At 30.6% G+C, this 17,785-nt stretch overlaps 1 protein-coding gene across 1 annotated transcript in view; it reads right to left on the bottom strand.

Annotated features, from left to right (window-relative positions):
- ADGRL3 (adhesion G protein-coupled receptor L3) overlaps positions 1–17,785 on the bottom strand; it is a 566,410-nt gene that overhangs the window by 23,304 nt on the left and 525,321 nt on the right. Inside the window, exons 21-23 of the mRNA XM_025040294.1 lie at positions 16,609–16,777; positions 8,956–9,081; positions 3,072–3,168 (exon numbers count right to left, since the gene is read on the bottom strand). Coding sequence (XP_024896062.1) covers positions 3,072–3,168; positions 8,956–9,081; positions 16,609–16,777 — 392 coding nt within the window. The remainder of the gene's footprint in view (positions 1–3,071; positions 3,169–8,955; positions 9,082–16,608; positions 16,778–17,785) is intronic.

Here is a 17,785-nt window from a genome sequence, read left to right as displayed (position 1 = left end):
ATTATAAATAATCGATAAATATTCCAAGGTCTCACAAGATTTCAAGGAGTAAAATCTCAATAGTAATCAAGTTTAATATATTGGGAAATCTAGACAGCTAATCTGATACATAGGATGGAACAAGTAGGTTCAAGAACAGATTATTAGAGATTGCTTGAAAAAATAAAAACCATTGAGAAGTTCTACACTTAATAGATCCCAAAGGTAATAATGATGGATTCCTATTTGAGAATAGATTATAAGACATACAGAATTTTAAAATAATTATTCAGTGATATGAATAGGAAAGTAAACTTAAAGTGAAAAAATAATTATTTTTTTTGACAATTTCTTGTAGTGTTCAAGGGTCGGACTATTCTAAAGACAAATATAAGATATTTACTAGATCTAAGTTAGAAAGCAAGGAAAATAGAGTTTGAGTTAAAAAATGTGGCTAGCTATAAGAATCTAACAATGAATGGGAAGTGAGAATATATGAAGATGTAAAGATTCAGTGCCTAAAATTTTTATTTTAATAACAGAGACTATAATCTTTTAAATAAACAGAGGTGAATAATCACATAGCTGAGGTGACTGAAGTGTTTATCTGGAAAGATGAATCTTGGATGCCACCTACCTAAATATGATACACACACCTGAATGAAGGGAAGATAGGACCCTGGGAAATAAGACAAGAGTAAAGAAGGAGGTTAAAGACCATGTTCAGAGATATAATATGAAGAAATAAAAGTATTTCACTCATCGAAGATAAACAATAATGAGATGAGAATAAAATGAGGAGTTTCTGACTTGAGGGACTAGAAAATTAATATAGGGAATCAAGAAGATCACTATGATGTCTACCACTATTAGAGTCAACGAGTGAAAGGAAGCATATATATCCTGAAGGAAAAGATCACTGCCTGGACACACTTCAAATTGTAAATTCAATTTAACTTACTCCCAAAGTCATCATTAAAGTAACTTACTGAATGTCACAAGACATTTTATACTTTCTTCAATAACTTCAAGAAATATCTTTTAAAATTAAAGATTTAAAAAATAACTTAAACATATGATCAGCCAATATAAATTTTTTTCTTTAAATATAATTCAGATCGACACAGTCATCTACATATTCCATATTCCAAGTTAATGAAATTTTTGAGAAGAAACTACAAAGGGCTCAGCAATATTACATAATGTGATCAACCTTAAAATCAAGTTTTTTTTTTTACTAAAGTTATGTACTTTACTACCCTTACATAAATTTGGATCATAATGCTAGACAAAATAATAATTTTATGCTTTTATCCATCTTCACAGTAGGCAAATAAACAGTGCATCGTTAAAATCATATTATCTCATCTTTTGTTTAAACAATTATTCTATGGTTTCTGTGATCATTAGATGCAAGATGCTTCTAACAATAACCTCTGTTAATAAGGATAATTCTCTTTCTAGGAATATACTGTAATTTTCTATGTATGGGATTATTTTAAAGAATAAAGAAAATCTGTCACTATGGAAGCAAATTAGTTCCTAAGCTTTAGAGGCTTTTCTAAGTAATTTGTTCTCAATAACTTGGAAAGTATGTCAAAAAGTTAGAGAATTCATATTTAAATAAATTTTTACAAATAAACCATTAAAACAAAATTTAAAGAGAGAATACTTGAGAGATGTTATGTAAATCAATAAACTGTAGCAAATAAAAAGACTAATAATGAAATAAAATACAAGAAAGTAATTGTTTTATTGTAATGTATTTTCTTCATATTTGGAGGAATATTTGCACTCACTGTTCTTACATAAGCAAAAGTGATATAGAAAATTTAATATCATCACTAGGTGATTGTTACTATATTACTGCCCCAAATTACATATGAAAGTCAATTAAGATCATATATAACATGGATCCTTACGTGAAATTCAAGTTGTAGACTACATGTCCTAACTTCCTTTATATAAACAAGATGCAATTTGAATAAAAGTAATTAAGAGCACCAGTATCTGACTCTTTCCTAATCTTAGCCATAATTGTTAAGTTGTTTCTAAATATCATTTAATGTAAAAAGAGCTGACAGAAACATGTTTAGAACAAGCTAATAATCTTAGTTTGTGTGTAAGAAAAAAATAACAATGTTGATCATAAAAATGACTTCTGATTGTATGTATCAAAATCGTCTCTTAGGACAGCCTGATTGAAATAAACTAATACAAAATCCACCTTCTCAGATAACACTATACTGTACTCTAAATATTTTCCAGCACTGACTGTAGTGTACTCTAACTCTCCACAGATGTTGCATATACTCATTTTTACTGTAATTAATTCTAATCACATACACACCCACACATATACTATGGCAGGGAGGGGAACGGGGTGAGAGAGAGAGAAATTTTTTTAAAAAAATCAACCACAAACAAAACAGTAAATTAGGGGAACTTCATTAAAAAAATCTAAATCATGACCTAGGAATATTTTAACCCGAAGCACATCAACACTTAAAAATCAAGTTGTGTGTGTGTGTGTGCGTGCGCGTGTGTGTGTGTGTGCGTGCGTGTGTGTGTGTGTGTAGCATTTTTTCTCCTAGATCTTTAAATATCTAGTATTATCTGGATAAATGTCTTTTAGATATCAAGATTAGATGTGATTTTCCCCCCAAATACACAAGTTGCCTTCAGTGTGTATTAGAAAGTATATATTTACTTCCACAAAAACCATGAAATCGCTCTATGCCTAGGACAATGTGCAACTCTATGATGCTTAGCAGACTATATAGCCACACAATTGCTCATTTTCATTGCTTTCAATGAGGCCTGACATCTCACCAGTTTATAGCAGTGGCAGATGACTAGAAAAAGAAAGGTCTCATTTACTAACTTCCTTTAGAAAAGATTTCCTGAAAATTCAAGATTAAAAAAGGGCTTATGAATAATGGAACATACTGCTACACTCAACCAGGTTTTATATCCTTGAAATATTTCTATCATATGGAATAAGTTTCAGAAGTCGCAAATAAAGCAATGCATTTGAGAACGTCTTAACGTAATCACAAAAGTAATGAATATAAAAAATCATTTCTAATTACCTCTGTTGAGTGACGCTGAACTGTTTATATCTCCAGTAATGAAGGAGGATTCTGACTGCTTTCGGACCGTGTCATTCCACATTCTACGAATTCGGCTCTAGAGGGGGAATAAAGAAAAGGAAACTAATTCACCAAGCAGTAAATTTTCACAAAATAATCATTATTTTTCTTTCTTAATTATATGAGAACTTTGTTTCTGGCATCTGGCAAATATACAGTTTCCACATGCATGCAATACAGTAGCATGAGAACATCAGAAACAAAATTAATGATAATTAGTTCTCATTAAGCATATCCTTATATATTTAATGTAAATGCCTATACCCAAAACAATAATAATTATAAAAAAGAGTAGATATAACATACTATCCCAATTCAAACTTGTTGAAGGTATATAGAAGTGCATGCTAGACAGTTAGAATGTAATAATTTTAGTTTTCAAGGTAAAACAAATTACTTTCATTGTAACTTTAATGGGAAAGAGATATTTTACATGCATTAAATTATCAGTTTTATTAACAAAATATTTAGTTCAAGATTCAGAATCTTGCAAGAAAGCTTTTGGTAAGAAAAGAACATAGAATATTATTAAAATGCTACTGAATTTTATTAACATTTCCATAAATTTGTACGGAGACCAATGTAATTTTATAGATTACATATAACCTTGATTTTTCTTTCTTTTGAAGGAGATAAAGGAAGTTGATTCACCCTTATTTATCGTTTCAAAATAGGAAGTTTTATAAATAACTAGACATTCTTATATAATATATACTCTCAATATTCTAAGTGCGGGATAATTCAAGAAAGCAACGTAATATTTTTCCATTTGTGAAGAGATTGGTTTTTTGAGTTTATGCTGTTTTGCTATTATATTAAGTTCAGGATCAAAAGAGTATTGACAATCCTGTGAGGAATAAACAAAATATTTCCAGAAACTTTTCCCAGGATGAAATAGTCATAAGAACTATTACTAGTACTAATGGTGAAACGAAGCTCACAAATAGGTTACATTCCAAATATATTTGAACTTTATGAATAATAGAAGTGCCTAAACTTAAAATTGGTTTTAGGACTCTTGGGAGATGTTTATCCTTCAGAAATATTGTCTATATAACAATATAGGTTATATAGGTCAGCAAACACACAGACACAGTAAAACTAATAAATAAAAGCAGAATAAGAAAACTGGTACAGGATTATAGGTCCTGAGAACTTAAGAATGTCTGTATTGAAAAAATACTTCAAAGCTTCAGATTGAAATACTGGTAACAAATCTCTCACATGTGTTTTTATTAATTCATTAACTAAAATATTAATTTTCTATACTATATGCCAAATACTAACTGGGGAAATACAAAGGAGAAAGGCAAACACAGGATGTCTTTGCTTCATGGAGCTGCTATACTAGTAAGTGAGAAATCAATCAAATCACAAAAATAAATGCAAAAGTATAATAATGTGCACACAAATCTCCATAGAAGCATTAGTTATTATAACTTAAAACTGCAAACAACTCAAATGACTATCAATGGTAGAATGGATGAATAAATTATAGAATAATAAACAGCAATGAATAAAAAAGCAAAATAGTCCCCTGCAGCAACACAGATGTTCAAAGAAAGAAAGAAAACAACAACAAAAACCCCAATATGTTCTAGACGCTTTCACGCGAATAAGTGTCAAACATGTGCAAAACAAAATGTAGTGTTAAAAGTTCAGATAGTGGTTAAGATTGGAGGCGAATACCTAAAAAAAGTTCAAAGGGTGTCTGAAGTATGCACAATATTCTTATTTGACCTGAGGAGAGATGATAACTCACTGTGTCATGCACTTAAATTTTATGCACTTTTGTGAATGTTTGTTATACTGCATATCTAAAAAATAGTTTAGAAACTGCACATAAGGGGATGTCTTTGTCTAGAAACTGAGAACATTGCACTGAAGTGACATCTTAAATGAGAGTTGATGGAATTGTCATCTTGTTAGGTGACCTTTATATGACCTACTCTCATTATCGCATCTTCTATTAGTGTCTTCTACCTGGGCTAGCCACACCTGTTCCCTTGCTGTTCCTTAATACAGCAAGCATGCCTCTGCCTTAGAGCTTAGTGTACTTGTTTCCTCTGACTGGAGTGCTCCTTCCTCAGATATAGGTATGAGTAACCACTTCATCAATTTTAAGGTTTTACTCGTACATTTTCTCCTTAAAGAGACCTAACATGACCGCTATATTTAGAATTGTATTCCTTGCCCCTAACTCTACTATTACCTCCCATAGATATTACCATTTCCTATAATACTGCACATTATAATAATGTATTTATTTTTTTGTACTTAATGTTCAATATTTAATGTCTAATATGTGTATTATATTTGAAGGTCAGCAAAAACAGAATGTTTGTCTTTTTTTCTCACTGATGTATCACACACCTGAAATAATGTCTGGTACACGGTAAATATTATACTTATGTATATATAATATATTGTATATATGTATTGATTCTTTCTGTGTTCTAGGTTCTATATCATGTATTTTTCGTGTATTCAGTCACTGAAACCTCACAAGAACTCCTTGAGGTAGGTACTCTTTTATTCATTAGAAAACTGAGGTTCAGAGATTAATTAACATGATCAATGTCACAGACCTACTAAGTGGCTTAACCAGAATTTGAATTCAGTCATTTGGCTTCTGATCTAGGAGGTTAACAACTCACTCTACTATATCAAATAATAGTTGAATAGGAAGAAGAGGAAAGGGAAAAGTATTGCAGGCAGAAGAAAAATATATAGTATGTAGCATAGCACTAACACTTAAAACTTCATAGAACAAACCAGGATGAATCTTAGAATATGGGGGTGAAAAAAGTCACAGAAGATTACATACAGTAAGATCCCATTTTAAAGAAAGATTTTTAAAAGCATACTAAACAACATGTTTTTAGGAGGTGAAAATACTAGAATAAGTCAAGGAACTAAAGAACAAAAGTTTGGAGGTTTATTCTGGTGGAGATGTGCAGGGATTAATTAGGGAGAGGTTGTAAGAAGGGGACCACTGCACATTGTCCATGAAGTAGCCATATCATTTTTATTAGATGTGAATGCTATCTTGTCACTTCCTATTTGAAATCATCAGGTTGGCTTTCTAAAGTAATCAAAATAAGGCCTAACTCACATACTCTTACTAACACCTACGGATCTGTCTTTAGCCTTCTCCTTTGGCTTCATATCCTATTTACTCTCTCATCTACTTTAGCCAATATCCTTTTATTCTGGAATTTGCAAGTTCTCTCTTACCTGAGGACTTTGCATTAGATGTATTGTCACTTGGAATTTTCTTCCCCTGAACTTCCTTCCTGTCATTCAGATTCTTGGCATAAATATCATCTTCCAAAATTGTCTTTCTCCAGCACTTAATCTAAGAAGCCGCCTGGACTTTCTGTATCACATAGCCATACTTGGTTCGTTACTAGCTTTCATAATCTGATATTTTTTGTTGGATCATTGGTTTGTTACTAAATTTTCTATATTCCACAACTAGAACTGCAGATTCGGATTTAAGGGAAATTATTTTTTATTTAACCATTATATCTCCAGAACTTGGAAAACTGCTTGGCATTATATGGAAGAAAATATTCCTCGATAAAAAGTAAAAAAATATGAGAATTATTATTTTAGAAATTCTCTGATGTGATAAAGGCATCTATACTCTCAAAATTTTTTCTTAATATCAGTATTTTATACTTTGCTTATGAAAGGTCACAGTTAATATGAAGCACATTTATTATTTCTACCTAAATATACTGGATTTAAGTAACTATTATTTTTTTTTAATTGGATTGCAACAGTTAACCAGAAATAGTATTACATTAAAATTAAGAAGATAATTTGTTTTCCCCCCAAAACTGGAATTGTGATGTTACAATTGTAAAAGTGAAGAAAAAATGATACAACTTAAAATATATATCTGAAATAATGAACCTAATAAATGGGAGTTGCTCCAATTTATTAAGCACCCCTGATTTGTCTTAAGTATATTGTTCATGATTATTCTATTAAGCTGCATTGTTGTTTAGAAGTATCACTAAACACTGTAAACCTCTGTTATAACATAATAAATGAAACTCTCAAATATTACTGTTTCGTTAGGGGCAAATTTCAATAAAATGACTATAGGATAATGGCTGTGAGCTCTGTTATGTGAAAAGCATGCAGGAACTAATTAAGCTGGATGGTATATAGAATTTCAATAATTTTAATTTAAAAGTTGTGGGCAAAATAATTACAAAAAAGGGAGGTGAGGATTATGAGATTGAAACTAAAAGCATAGATTATAAGGGGCTCATGATGGAAGCATCATTCATGTGTGCTCCTACTATGATGTAAGACTTCAGATTTCTAATTGACAAATTTAGTAGTCCTAAACTCAGAAATCTCAACCCACCCAGTTCATACATCCATTCCCCTAATTTGCAAATTTTCAACCTCAGGAAAGCATAGAATCAATAAAATAAATCAAATTCAAATTATTAAGAATTGTTTATTATACATAGGAGTAAGTTTTATGATCATAATCATTTGTTATTAACTTAAGCAATAAGATAGTCTAATAGGTTTGACAGTTAATATGTTGATTTTAAAATTTTTAGTTGTAAATATTAGATTTATATTAGATATGTGGTTTTATCTGTAAGATAAAAGAGAATCCATTAGTTTGAGAAAAGTATTTGTTTATACATTATTCATTATCTTTGATTTATAAGAGTTGTTCAAGTGCTAGTTAGGTGAATACAACTCTCCAATCTGACAGTGGCTGTGTTTGAGAGAATCATATATATTAAATTTGTAAATGATATTTAAGAGTTATGAGAATATTTAATTTTCTAAGCATATGAATGGAATCGTTCAGGGGAATTTAATGTTAAGTTTATAAGCCAATTAAGCATTAATCAAAGAACAAATACAGTGATCTTTCTTACATTATATAAAATTATCAAATTCACCAAAATAGATTTATAGATTGAGCTAAAAGAGTTAAGAAAAAACTAAGTTCTCGATTTATAACTTTATTAGTTTAAATTCAAATCTTCAGAAAAGTTCAATTGATAACGCTCAAAACATAGTTGTTTTCCCACTGAATCATGCGATCTTAAAATTATTAGTTTGCTAGTCTGAACCCAAACTCATTCATGACCCACAGAATCCTATGTCTTTTATTTGACTGGATCATTTTAACATCCTGAAGTTGGTGAAATTTCTATGTAATAATCTTTGGACTGATACTGTTGCCTGGGAAAAATGACTGACAGGTGCCTCAAAGTTTATAATTTTGCTGGTAAGGAACCATGCAGCTACTCTAGTGCTGGTCTGGTGGGAGGGAGCACTTATACTAGTTTAAAAAAATAATGCTGTTATGGTATCCTACACTGCCCTGACTTGTTCTTCAACTAATCAGCAGATGATATGGTATGAATTATAACTGCTTTTACTAAACAAACTATTTAATAAGTAAATATTTTCAGTATGTGATAGAGAATTATTACACTGGTTAAAAGAAGCAATTAACTCGAGAATCACATATATTAAATATTACTTTCTTAGAATTTTGAGTGAAGTGCCAAATTCCTTTCCTTACCTCTATACTCATTCACCTGAACCAATCTGAAATCATTTCACAAGCTTAGACCCCACATTTCATAATTTTATTGCAATTTGGTTTCTTAAATTTCTTTCCTAATCATTCCCATTTGAGACACACTAAAGCAAAAACAACAAATCTGAAATGTTAAACAGGATAGAAAAGAGAGCTGATTAAGAAAGTAAAGAAAGCCATACCAAAATATAGGTAAAATATATTTCATTTTAATTAGCAAATATTGTTTACCTGTGAGCCTGTGGAGTAGCGTCCAGGAGTTCGAGAACCAGATGTTTTCCCTGAGCCAATGGAACTCTCTGTACTTTTGCCACTACAACAATGTGTTCTCAGGCATTTCCCGTACTCTTTGCGTACCTAGCCAATTAAATATTAAGTTCTGTTAGCAAGTAATTCATTTTAGCTGGGAACTATGGTATAAAACATATGAGTTTTATTTTTAGATAATTCATATAATTACTTCCTTGCCCTACGGATCTAAAAAAGCCGGTTCGGCATATTTTTACAATGTAAAATAATAGCATTCATACCATCAAGCTTGAAATTTTGTATGACTGGAGGCTTTTAACGCGTGCACACATACTCACACATACACACACACACACACACTCACACACACACACCTAATCGAAGCTCTTAGTTCAAAGAAAAAAAATGACTCTTCCAGACACTATTTTTAGTTTCATAAATTTGATATTAAGTAGCCTATTGGTACAATTGTCTTTAGGTAGAAGCCTAGTGAGGAAGTTACAGAGAGAACAGAGAATGAAGAAAGAGAGGAACAAGGAGGGAAAGAAAATATTTAGATCAAAAAAAGAAATAGGTTGGGCTAAGCATTTCTTTTGAATTTACTTTTTTGAAGTTTATTTCTCTTATAAAAGATCAAATTTGCAACTTCAGAATATAAAATTCAAAATTTATTTCCTCAAAATAGTTCTATTCAATAATCACAGAGAAATGTGATTGCTTTTATAGCATCACTGATTAAATTCTTAATCCTTGTTATAGTACAAAATCACAGGGGAAAAAGACATAAACATTTTTTAGTTGTGTTTTCAAACAGGAAACTATGTCAACAACTTAGGGGAAAACTTGTATCATATTTAAAATTTTTATTCCCACCTATTTAATCAAACAAGATATATAAAAAGAAAATAAAAACAGTAACTGCCCTAAATCATACCTCCGCTACCAACGTCAACATCAACAAAAATAATCCCTAACTATGTGTTCGTTAACTAAAAACACATTCTGGGACATCTTACTGATTATACGTTCACAAATTTATATTCGTTATGAAATAACACTGAATATATCTTATTCTTAGCTTTTTATACACTTATTTCACATGAGCTCCTACTTGCCACAATTTCTGAAAATGTAATATTCCAATGTAATTTTATTTAAAACAAAGCTATAAATATATACTTTTTCTGAGGAATGTTATTAAGAATCAAAAGCAAAAAAAGTGTGAATGATACATTAAAATTAATATTCAAGACAAACCTATCTTAATGTTATAAAAGTTCATTCTACTAAAGATATAGCAGAATCAGAGATAGAATATATTCAGATTTGTTTGAAGAACTCACATATATTGAAAGATTATTATGTGATAGAAACAATGATATAGAGTCAGGAGAATCAAAGTATGAAAACGGAGTGCTTGCTGCAAGTAGGTAGAGGGCCAAGGAAGCTTCTCAGAGAAGAGGACTTCTGAAAGAAGCTTCAAAAAATAGGTTGGAATTAGTCAGTTTAAAGAATAAAGTTGAAAAAAAGGATAGACAAGAGAGAAAAAGTCATTCTAGGTAGTCAGGACAGTGAGGAAAATAGAGAGGCATGATGTGCTAACCTTTGAGGACTTTCTTTGATCTGAAATGCCAAATTATATATTCTTTTCAATATATTTAAAATTATATTATATTGATCTGTTTTATAACCAATCTCATTTATGGTATATTTATCAATAATTAGAAATAATTACTTTATTCAGTGTTTATAAGCCAATTCATATTTTGTTTATTTTTTAAAAGAAGTAAGTCTGTACCCACTTGTATGAGTTTCCACAATATGTGTGAGTTTGGGAGTGTGGAATAAAAAAGCTTCTAATGTTTAATCATTAATTGCTAGAAATTTTGCTAGGCCTCTCTCTTAAAATGACTCCGGGATATAATTATTACCTATATTGTACAGATAAGAACACTGAAAAGGTTAAGTAATAAACATAAACTAAAAGACTGAAAAGGTTAAGCAATGTTTTTTATGTGGACAAATCCAAATCTCATGGGTGCTCTATGATCAGAAAGCTCTTTTTAAGATGTCGCATTTCACATTTCTAACATTAACATATGACCAAACAAGGCATTATATATTATTAACATTATTATTAAAGTAATCTATTAGGTTATTTCTTTCTCTATATCTGGAGAAGATAAGGACAAATGTTTTAATTAGATTCAAGAAAGCTTATAATAATCTCTACCCAAAGGTAGGCACTATCAATTACAGTTTTGTAATTTGCACTGAGTAAATGAAGCACGCCAAAAATCTAAGCTTTGATCATAACTTACATCCTACTTGTTTTTCCTAATATCCTCATTAGGGGATATTTTTCTTTTTAAAAGAGAAAGTGTCTTTTAATAAAGTGATTTAAATCTAAACATATTTCAGGAGACACAGAGAAGAGAAGAGAAAAGAGAGAAGAAGGAGAATGAGAGAGAAGAACTTCCTTTCCAGTTAAAAGGCAGCAATATTGTATAAGCCATACCATGGACTATTTACATTTTCCAACAAAGGTTAAATGTTATGAACTGATTATAAAAACAACCAGCAAATCAAGATACCTGGTGATAACAAGTCCTACATTAAGCTATATTACTTATTGGACCATGTTCATGAGATTTCTTTTTTTTAGATTTCAATAAAAGTTATTTGACTGTTCAGTCATTTGCATATTCTAATCCACTATTTCACATGACATTGCATCTTATTCCAATCAGATATAATATCTTATTTCAATGTGAGATTGTCTTATAATAGGAAGATGGAAAAAAGAACATGCCTTACCAATGGAATAATTTTCATACACACATCAAAAATAAGATAATTATGAAATCCTCTGAGTTGTATCACATAATTGAGTGCATATCAAAAGAAAAAGTGACATCTCTAATGTTACCAGTGGAAATACCATTGATACAATCATGCAATCGACACTCAGAAATAAACAAAAACAAAAACTGACAACTTAAAGTTTTATATTTATTAATCAGTTGAATCAATCAACTAGTAACCATATAAACCAAAATAACTCAAAAATAGAATGCTTCATATTTCTCCAATGAAAACATATAAGCAACTGCTAATTCAATCAGATGGCTTAAGAAGGTTCTCCTACAAGATTTATGTTGTTAAAATATCCGTACTACGCAAAGCAATCTATAGATTCAATGTAATCTCTGTTGAAATTCCAATGGTGTTTTTCGTAGACATAGAAAAAAAAATCCTACATTTGTACAGAACCACAAATGATCCCAAATAACCGAAAAATTTTGAAAAAGAACAAAGCTAGAGGTATCACACTTCCTGATTTCAAACTACATCACAAAGATACATTAATACAGTATGGTATTGCCATAAAAATAGACACATAAACCAACAGAGCAGAATAGAGAACCCAGAAATAAAACCTCACACACACGGTCAATTAACATTTGACAAAGAACCCAAGAATATTGAATGGGGAAGGACAATCTCCTCAATAAATGGTGTTGAGAAAACTAGATAATCACATGCTGAAGAATGAAACTGGATCCCTATCTTAACATAACTCACAAAATTTAACTCAAAATGGATTAAGACTTAATTATAAGACCTGAAACCATAAAACTCCTATAAAAAAACATAGGAGAAAAGTCCCTGGACATTGGTCTTAAGCAATGATTTTTGGGGGGTATGACATCGAAATCACAAGGAACAAAAACAAAAATTAATAAATAGGACTACATCAACCTAAAAAGGTTCTATACAGCAAAAGAATCAATCAACAAAATAAAAATACAATCTACAAAATAGAAGAAAATATTTGCAAATCATATATCTTATATGGGGTTAATATCCAAAAATATATAAAGAACTCATATAGCTAAATAGCAAAAAACAAACAATCTAGTTAAAAAAATGAACTTTGGAAACAAATAGTCATTTTACCTAAGACATACAAATGGCAAACATGAAAGATGCTCAGCATCAACTATTAGGAAAACCACAAATCAAAACCACAATGAGATATCACCTCACACATTTTAGAATGGCCATCATCACAAGGACAAGAGATAAGTAGTGTTGGTGAAGATATGGAGAAAAGAGAGCTCTTGTGCACTGTTGGTGGGGACATAAACACTATGAAAAACACTATGGAGGTTAAAAATTAAAAAATAGGACTACCATATAATCTAGTAATCACACTTCTGGGTGTATGTCCAAAAGAAATGAAATCAGGATCTCAAAGAGATATACGCATTCCCATGTTTTTTTGCAGCATTATTCACAATAGATAAGATATGGAAATGACCAAAATGCCCATAAATAAGTGGATGGATAAGAAGATGTGGTGCATATATACAATGCAATATTTTTTTCAGTCACGAAAATGAAAATCCTGCCATTTGCAACAACATGGATGGACCTTGAGGGCATTATGCTAAGTGAAATAAGTCAGACAGAGAAAGACAAATACTGCATGATATCATTTATATGTGGAATCTAAAAGAGCCAAACTCAGATACAAAAGAGAATAGTGGTTACCAGAGGTTTAGGGTAGGGGAAATGGGGTGTTATTGGTGAAAATATACAAACTTCTAGCTATAAGACAAAAAAGTTCTGGGGATCTAATGTATAGAATGATAATTATAATTAACAATACTGTGTTATATACTTGAAAGTTGCTAAGAGAGATCTTAAATGTTCTCACCACACAGAAGAAATAATAATTATGTGAGGTGATGGAGGTATTAGCTAACACTATGGTGGTAATAGTTTCACATCAAAATCAATGTACTATACACTTTGAACTTGCACAGTTATATCTCAATTATATCTCTATTTTTTTTTTAAATAAAAGAAATAAAAGAAATATCTCATAGCCTATCTCTGCAGTTTCACAGAGAAGTACCTGATTTTCTGTAGGAAAAAAAGCAAACGATAATTCCATGTTTTCTGTATTCTCTGATTTGGGGCATGTTTTTAACCAATAAAAATGGCACCAAAATTGAAAAATTCATAACACAGAATAGATGAAAATAATATTATATTACTTGTTATAATAAGTCATAAAAGTAAGCTTCTAATAAGTACTTGGAAAATTTTTTCATGAAAGGCCAGATAGTCAATATTTTAGGCTTTGTGAGCCAAGAGGAAAAACCAAGGATTTTGTGTATATACTTATTTAAAATTTTAAAAGTAACCATTTAAAACTGTAAAAATTATTCTTGGCTGACTGGCTGTAGAAATTAAAGCCAGCTGAATAAATTTGGCTTATGAACTGTAGTTTGCTGAACTCTGTTCTAATGAATCACAAAATTGAGCTTGATGACATATATTATTAAAAGATTCAATTTTATTAAATACGTTAAATATACTAAAAACTCTGGACTCATTTTTGGATATTGAGGGTTAATATCTCTACCTGGATATCAATGCACTTCTTAATTACACCAGTGATGTGTATTTGTAAGACCAGAAAAATAAAAATAATAACTGCAAAAACTCTAATAGGTATTTGGCTAATAAAAAAAACTCACAATTAAAATAATTAATACATAAAGTATAAAAAATATTTTCTGCTATGTACAAAATTTCTGTACTAACATTAGTCCAAATTTCTAGCTAATATATAAAATAAAGATAATAGGAAATCTAGATCACTATATTTGAAGATGTTATAATTGATTATGATATCCTGATATTTCCTTATTTATATGGGCATGCTACTTTTTTCCTTAATCTCCTGATTTCACTCCTATCTTTCTACATATATATCTCTTGACAATCAGTTATGGCTTTCTTCTATCAAAGCTAGAAATCTTTCCTAAGTTCTTAGTCTCTCTGACTTCTTTGAAACGTTTTATTATACTGACCACCGCCTACTTCTGGACATTTTCTCCTATTTTTAATTTAATGTATTGTTTTGATTCTCATTCTTTTCCTCAGACACTCCCTTCCTTCTGTCTCTATTATTATTCATCATTCAGATGTCTTCTACTCTCTATAATCATCAAGTGTGGTATATTACTAGCTGTTTGAAACACCAAGTTCCTCATCTTCTTGGGGTAAAAAGACTGTTTTCCAGTCTTCCTAGCTGTTTAAGTGGTACCATTGATTGTGTTCTATCTAATGGAAAGTGAGCAGAAGTGATGTGAGCTCTTTTGGACCTTTCATAGAAGTTTTTCTCTCCCTTTCTAAGACTGCCTGCTGAATGTCAACATCCAAGGTAACTGGAAATCATATATTGAGGTTGGTTGAACCTTCATCAGCCTGTGTCCCTTCATGGGGCACCCCTATCTACTGGCCGTGAGTAAAACAGTAAACATGTATTGGTTTAAGCAACTGTAATTTGAAGGGTGTGTACACTAAATATTTGGGAAAATTCATCTATTTTAATATAACTTCTTTTCTGTAACCTGAATTTATAGACTAGAGTCATCATTACTATCATTAAAAATTACTAATAGCCTGTATTTATGATCATGTTAACATTTTTAATACCTACCACACATAAAATTGAAATAGAATGAAATTAATCTCATCTTGACAAGTGGACATCCCTTTCCACTTTTATTTTACATCCCATCAGTCTCTCTAACCAAAACTTGTAGAGATAGATGTCTCTACTCTTTATTTTCTTTCTTTTCTAAAGAAAAAATTAGACCTTGTTTCTTTCTTAGAAAAAAAAATTCACATTTTGCCATTTTATTTTTAGAGTCACCTATCAATATCTCGTAATTATTTTTATTATCTCCATGTTACACATGAGGAAACTGGGGCATGAAAAGTTAATTAACTTGCCCAAAGTCCCATAAACTTTTAGGTAGAGAAACTAAGATTTAGTCCCAGGCAGTCTTGGCTCAGGTGTTTAGGTGATCAAAACTATAAGTACCACATTTTCAATAGAGTTAAGGAGTATAAGAGGAGAGAATCAATCTTGAGATTATAAAAATGCAAATGAATATTTTAGGTCTTTGTAGATATAAAAAATCACAAAAATAGACTAGTATAAAAATTAAACATAGCACTGTAATGATCCACTTTATAGAGTTTATGAAAGATGCTTTAAAAGAAAAAAAGTACAGAGACCATTACTAAGTACTCCATCATTTACTCAAAAAAAAATAAATGTTATTTTATCATAAAATGTTTAGATATTTATATTTTCTAGAATATCCAAACTAATTTTTAAGGAAACTGAAAAATATATATTTCCTATGCCATGCCATATATATGTGTGTGTATACATGCACACGTATCACATACATACCATGCCTTCATAACATTTTAGAAAAGCTACTTCCTAATACACAAATTTTACACATCTGCCAATAAAAATATTAAAGACTAAATATTAAATATTAAAAAAAAGTTGAAATCTTCAAGAATATAATTTTTGTACACTGTCCAAATCAAAAAATATTTTGATTTTTTTCTGTTAAACACATTTACCAACTATTATGCTTTAATTTTGTGTCTATTTTGTCTTTACTATTTTAAAAGTCAAATCAGTGAAGTATTATTTCTTAGAGACCAACATATCAAGAATAATTTTGTTATGATTCCTTTGCTATCATTAGATGTATGCCATTTATTCCCGAATAGAGAATTCTGGCTTACCTTCTTTTGTAGGACACAATGGAAAATGAATATAAACATCCCCTGTAGAGAATTGAAAATGGTGAAGAGATACGCCATGATGACAGTGCTTTCATTAATATACATGAGTCCAAAGGCCCAGGTCAATCCTAAGAGGCAGAGAAGAGCTATTGCACCTATAACCCATGACCTGCAGAGAGAAGAAAAAATTAAGGGGTTTCAAATAATCAGTCTTTAATTAACACAATCAATTCATATCAACAAAACTGACACTGAAAAAATGTTACAGTAAGTTTTATTGACAGAAAATGTAAGACAGGTGGCATAAGAACTTTAGGATTTTAATGGGACTACAAATTTTCAAGCTTCAGGAGATATACATGAAAATGTTGTGAACACAGAAATTCAGTTAAGCAAAAGCACAATTGTACTATTAAATTATTCATGTAGTTGTTGCACATATGCAAATGACATGGAGATGTAATTATGGTAATGGCAAGAAAGAAAAATGTCTATAAACTATATTAGTCTCCACTGGTTTCACTGGTACAAAATTTGTTTGATTGGACTTTCTCCTAATGCTTCATCTGATACACCTTTACCCCATTTTTCCTTATTTCCTCTTCTATAAATTTTTTGTGTTTACTGACAAAAACAGAATTCTTATTAGAAGGAATCAGTATATGGAATACATTTTTGGATTTTAAAAGTTCTATTTGTCTGATTCTATAGTTATATAGAACAAGTGTGGGATATAGTGTATGAGAAAAAATAGTTCCACTCTGATATTTCTTTCAGCCTTTGGATTGCTGTCTTCTTTGTTACAATAGATTAGATTTTGGAAATCAGGCACTTGGCAGCTTTGTTGAACAGAAGCTTAAAGGCTCAAGGCATCTTCATCTCTTGGAAGTATCTGTAAACTCAAGGAAAAAATGAAGCTGAAAATGGGGATGGAGTGGTATGAATGAAGTAGTCTAGTATGGAAGACAAATTCTCAGTCTCCATTTCCCTACTTTTCTCTAAGCTGCCAATCTTAATAGTAATAAGCAGGTGACAAAAGTCCATATATTTATGGTTATATGTTATGTATTTATATCAACATAGAATGAATCTTTCCAATAGACTGGAATCCAATAATTGAAAATGGAATCCTTGTCAACTCCTCTCTAAGTAGAGAAGACAATAGGACCAAACCAGT

Source organism: Pteropus alecto, unplaced genomic scaffold (assembly GCF_000325575.1).
Source record: "Pteropus alecto unplaced genomic scaffold, ASM32557v1 scaffold57, whole genome shotgun sequence".
Lineage (NCBI taxonomy): Eukaryota > Metazoa > Chordata > Mammalia > Chiroptera > Pteropodidae > Pteropus > Pteropus alecto.
The sequence above is the reverse complement of the archived record's forward strand: the minus strand, read 5'-3'. Positions and strand labels throughout refer to the sequence as shown.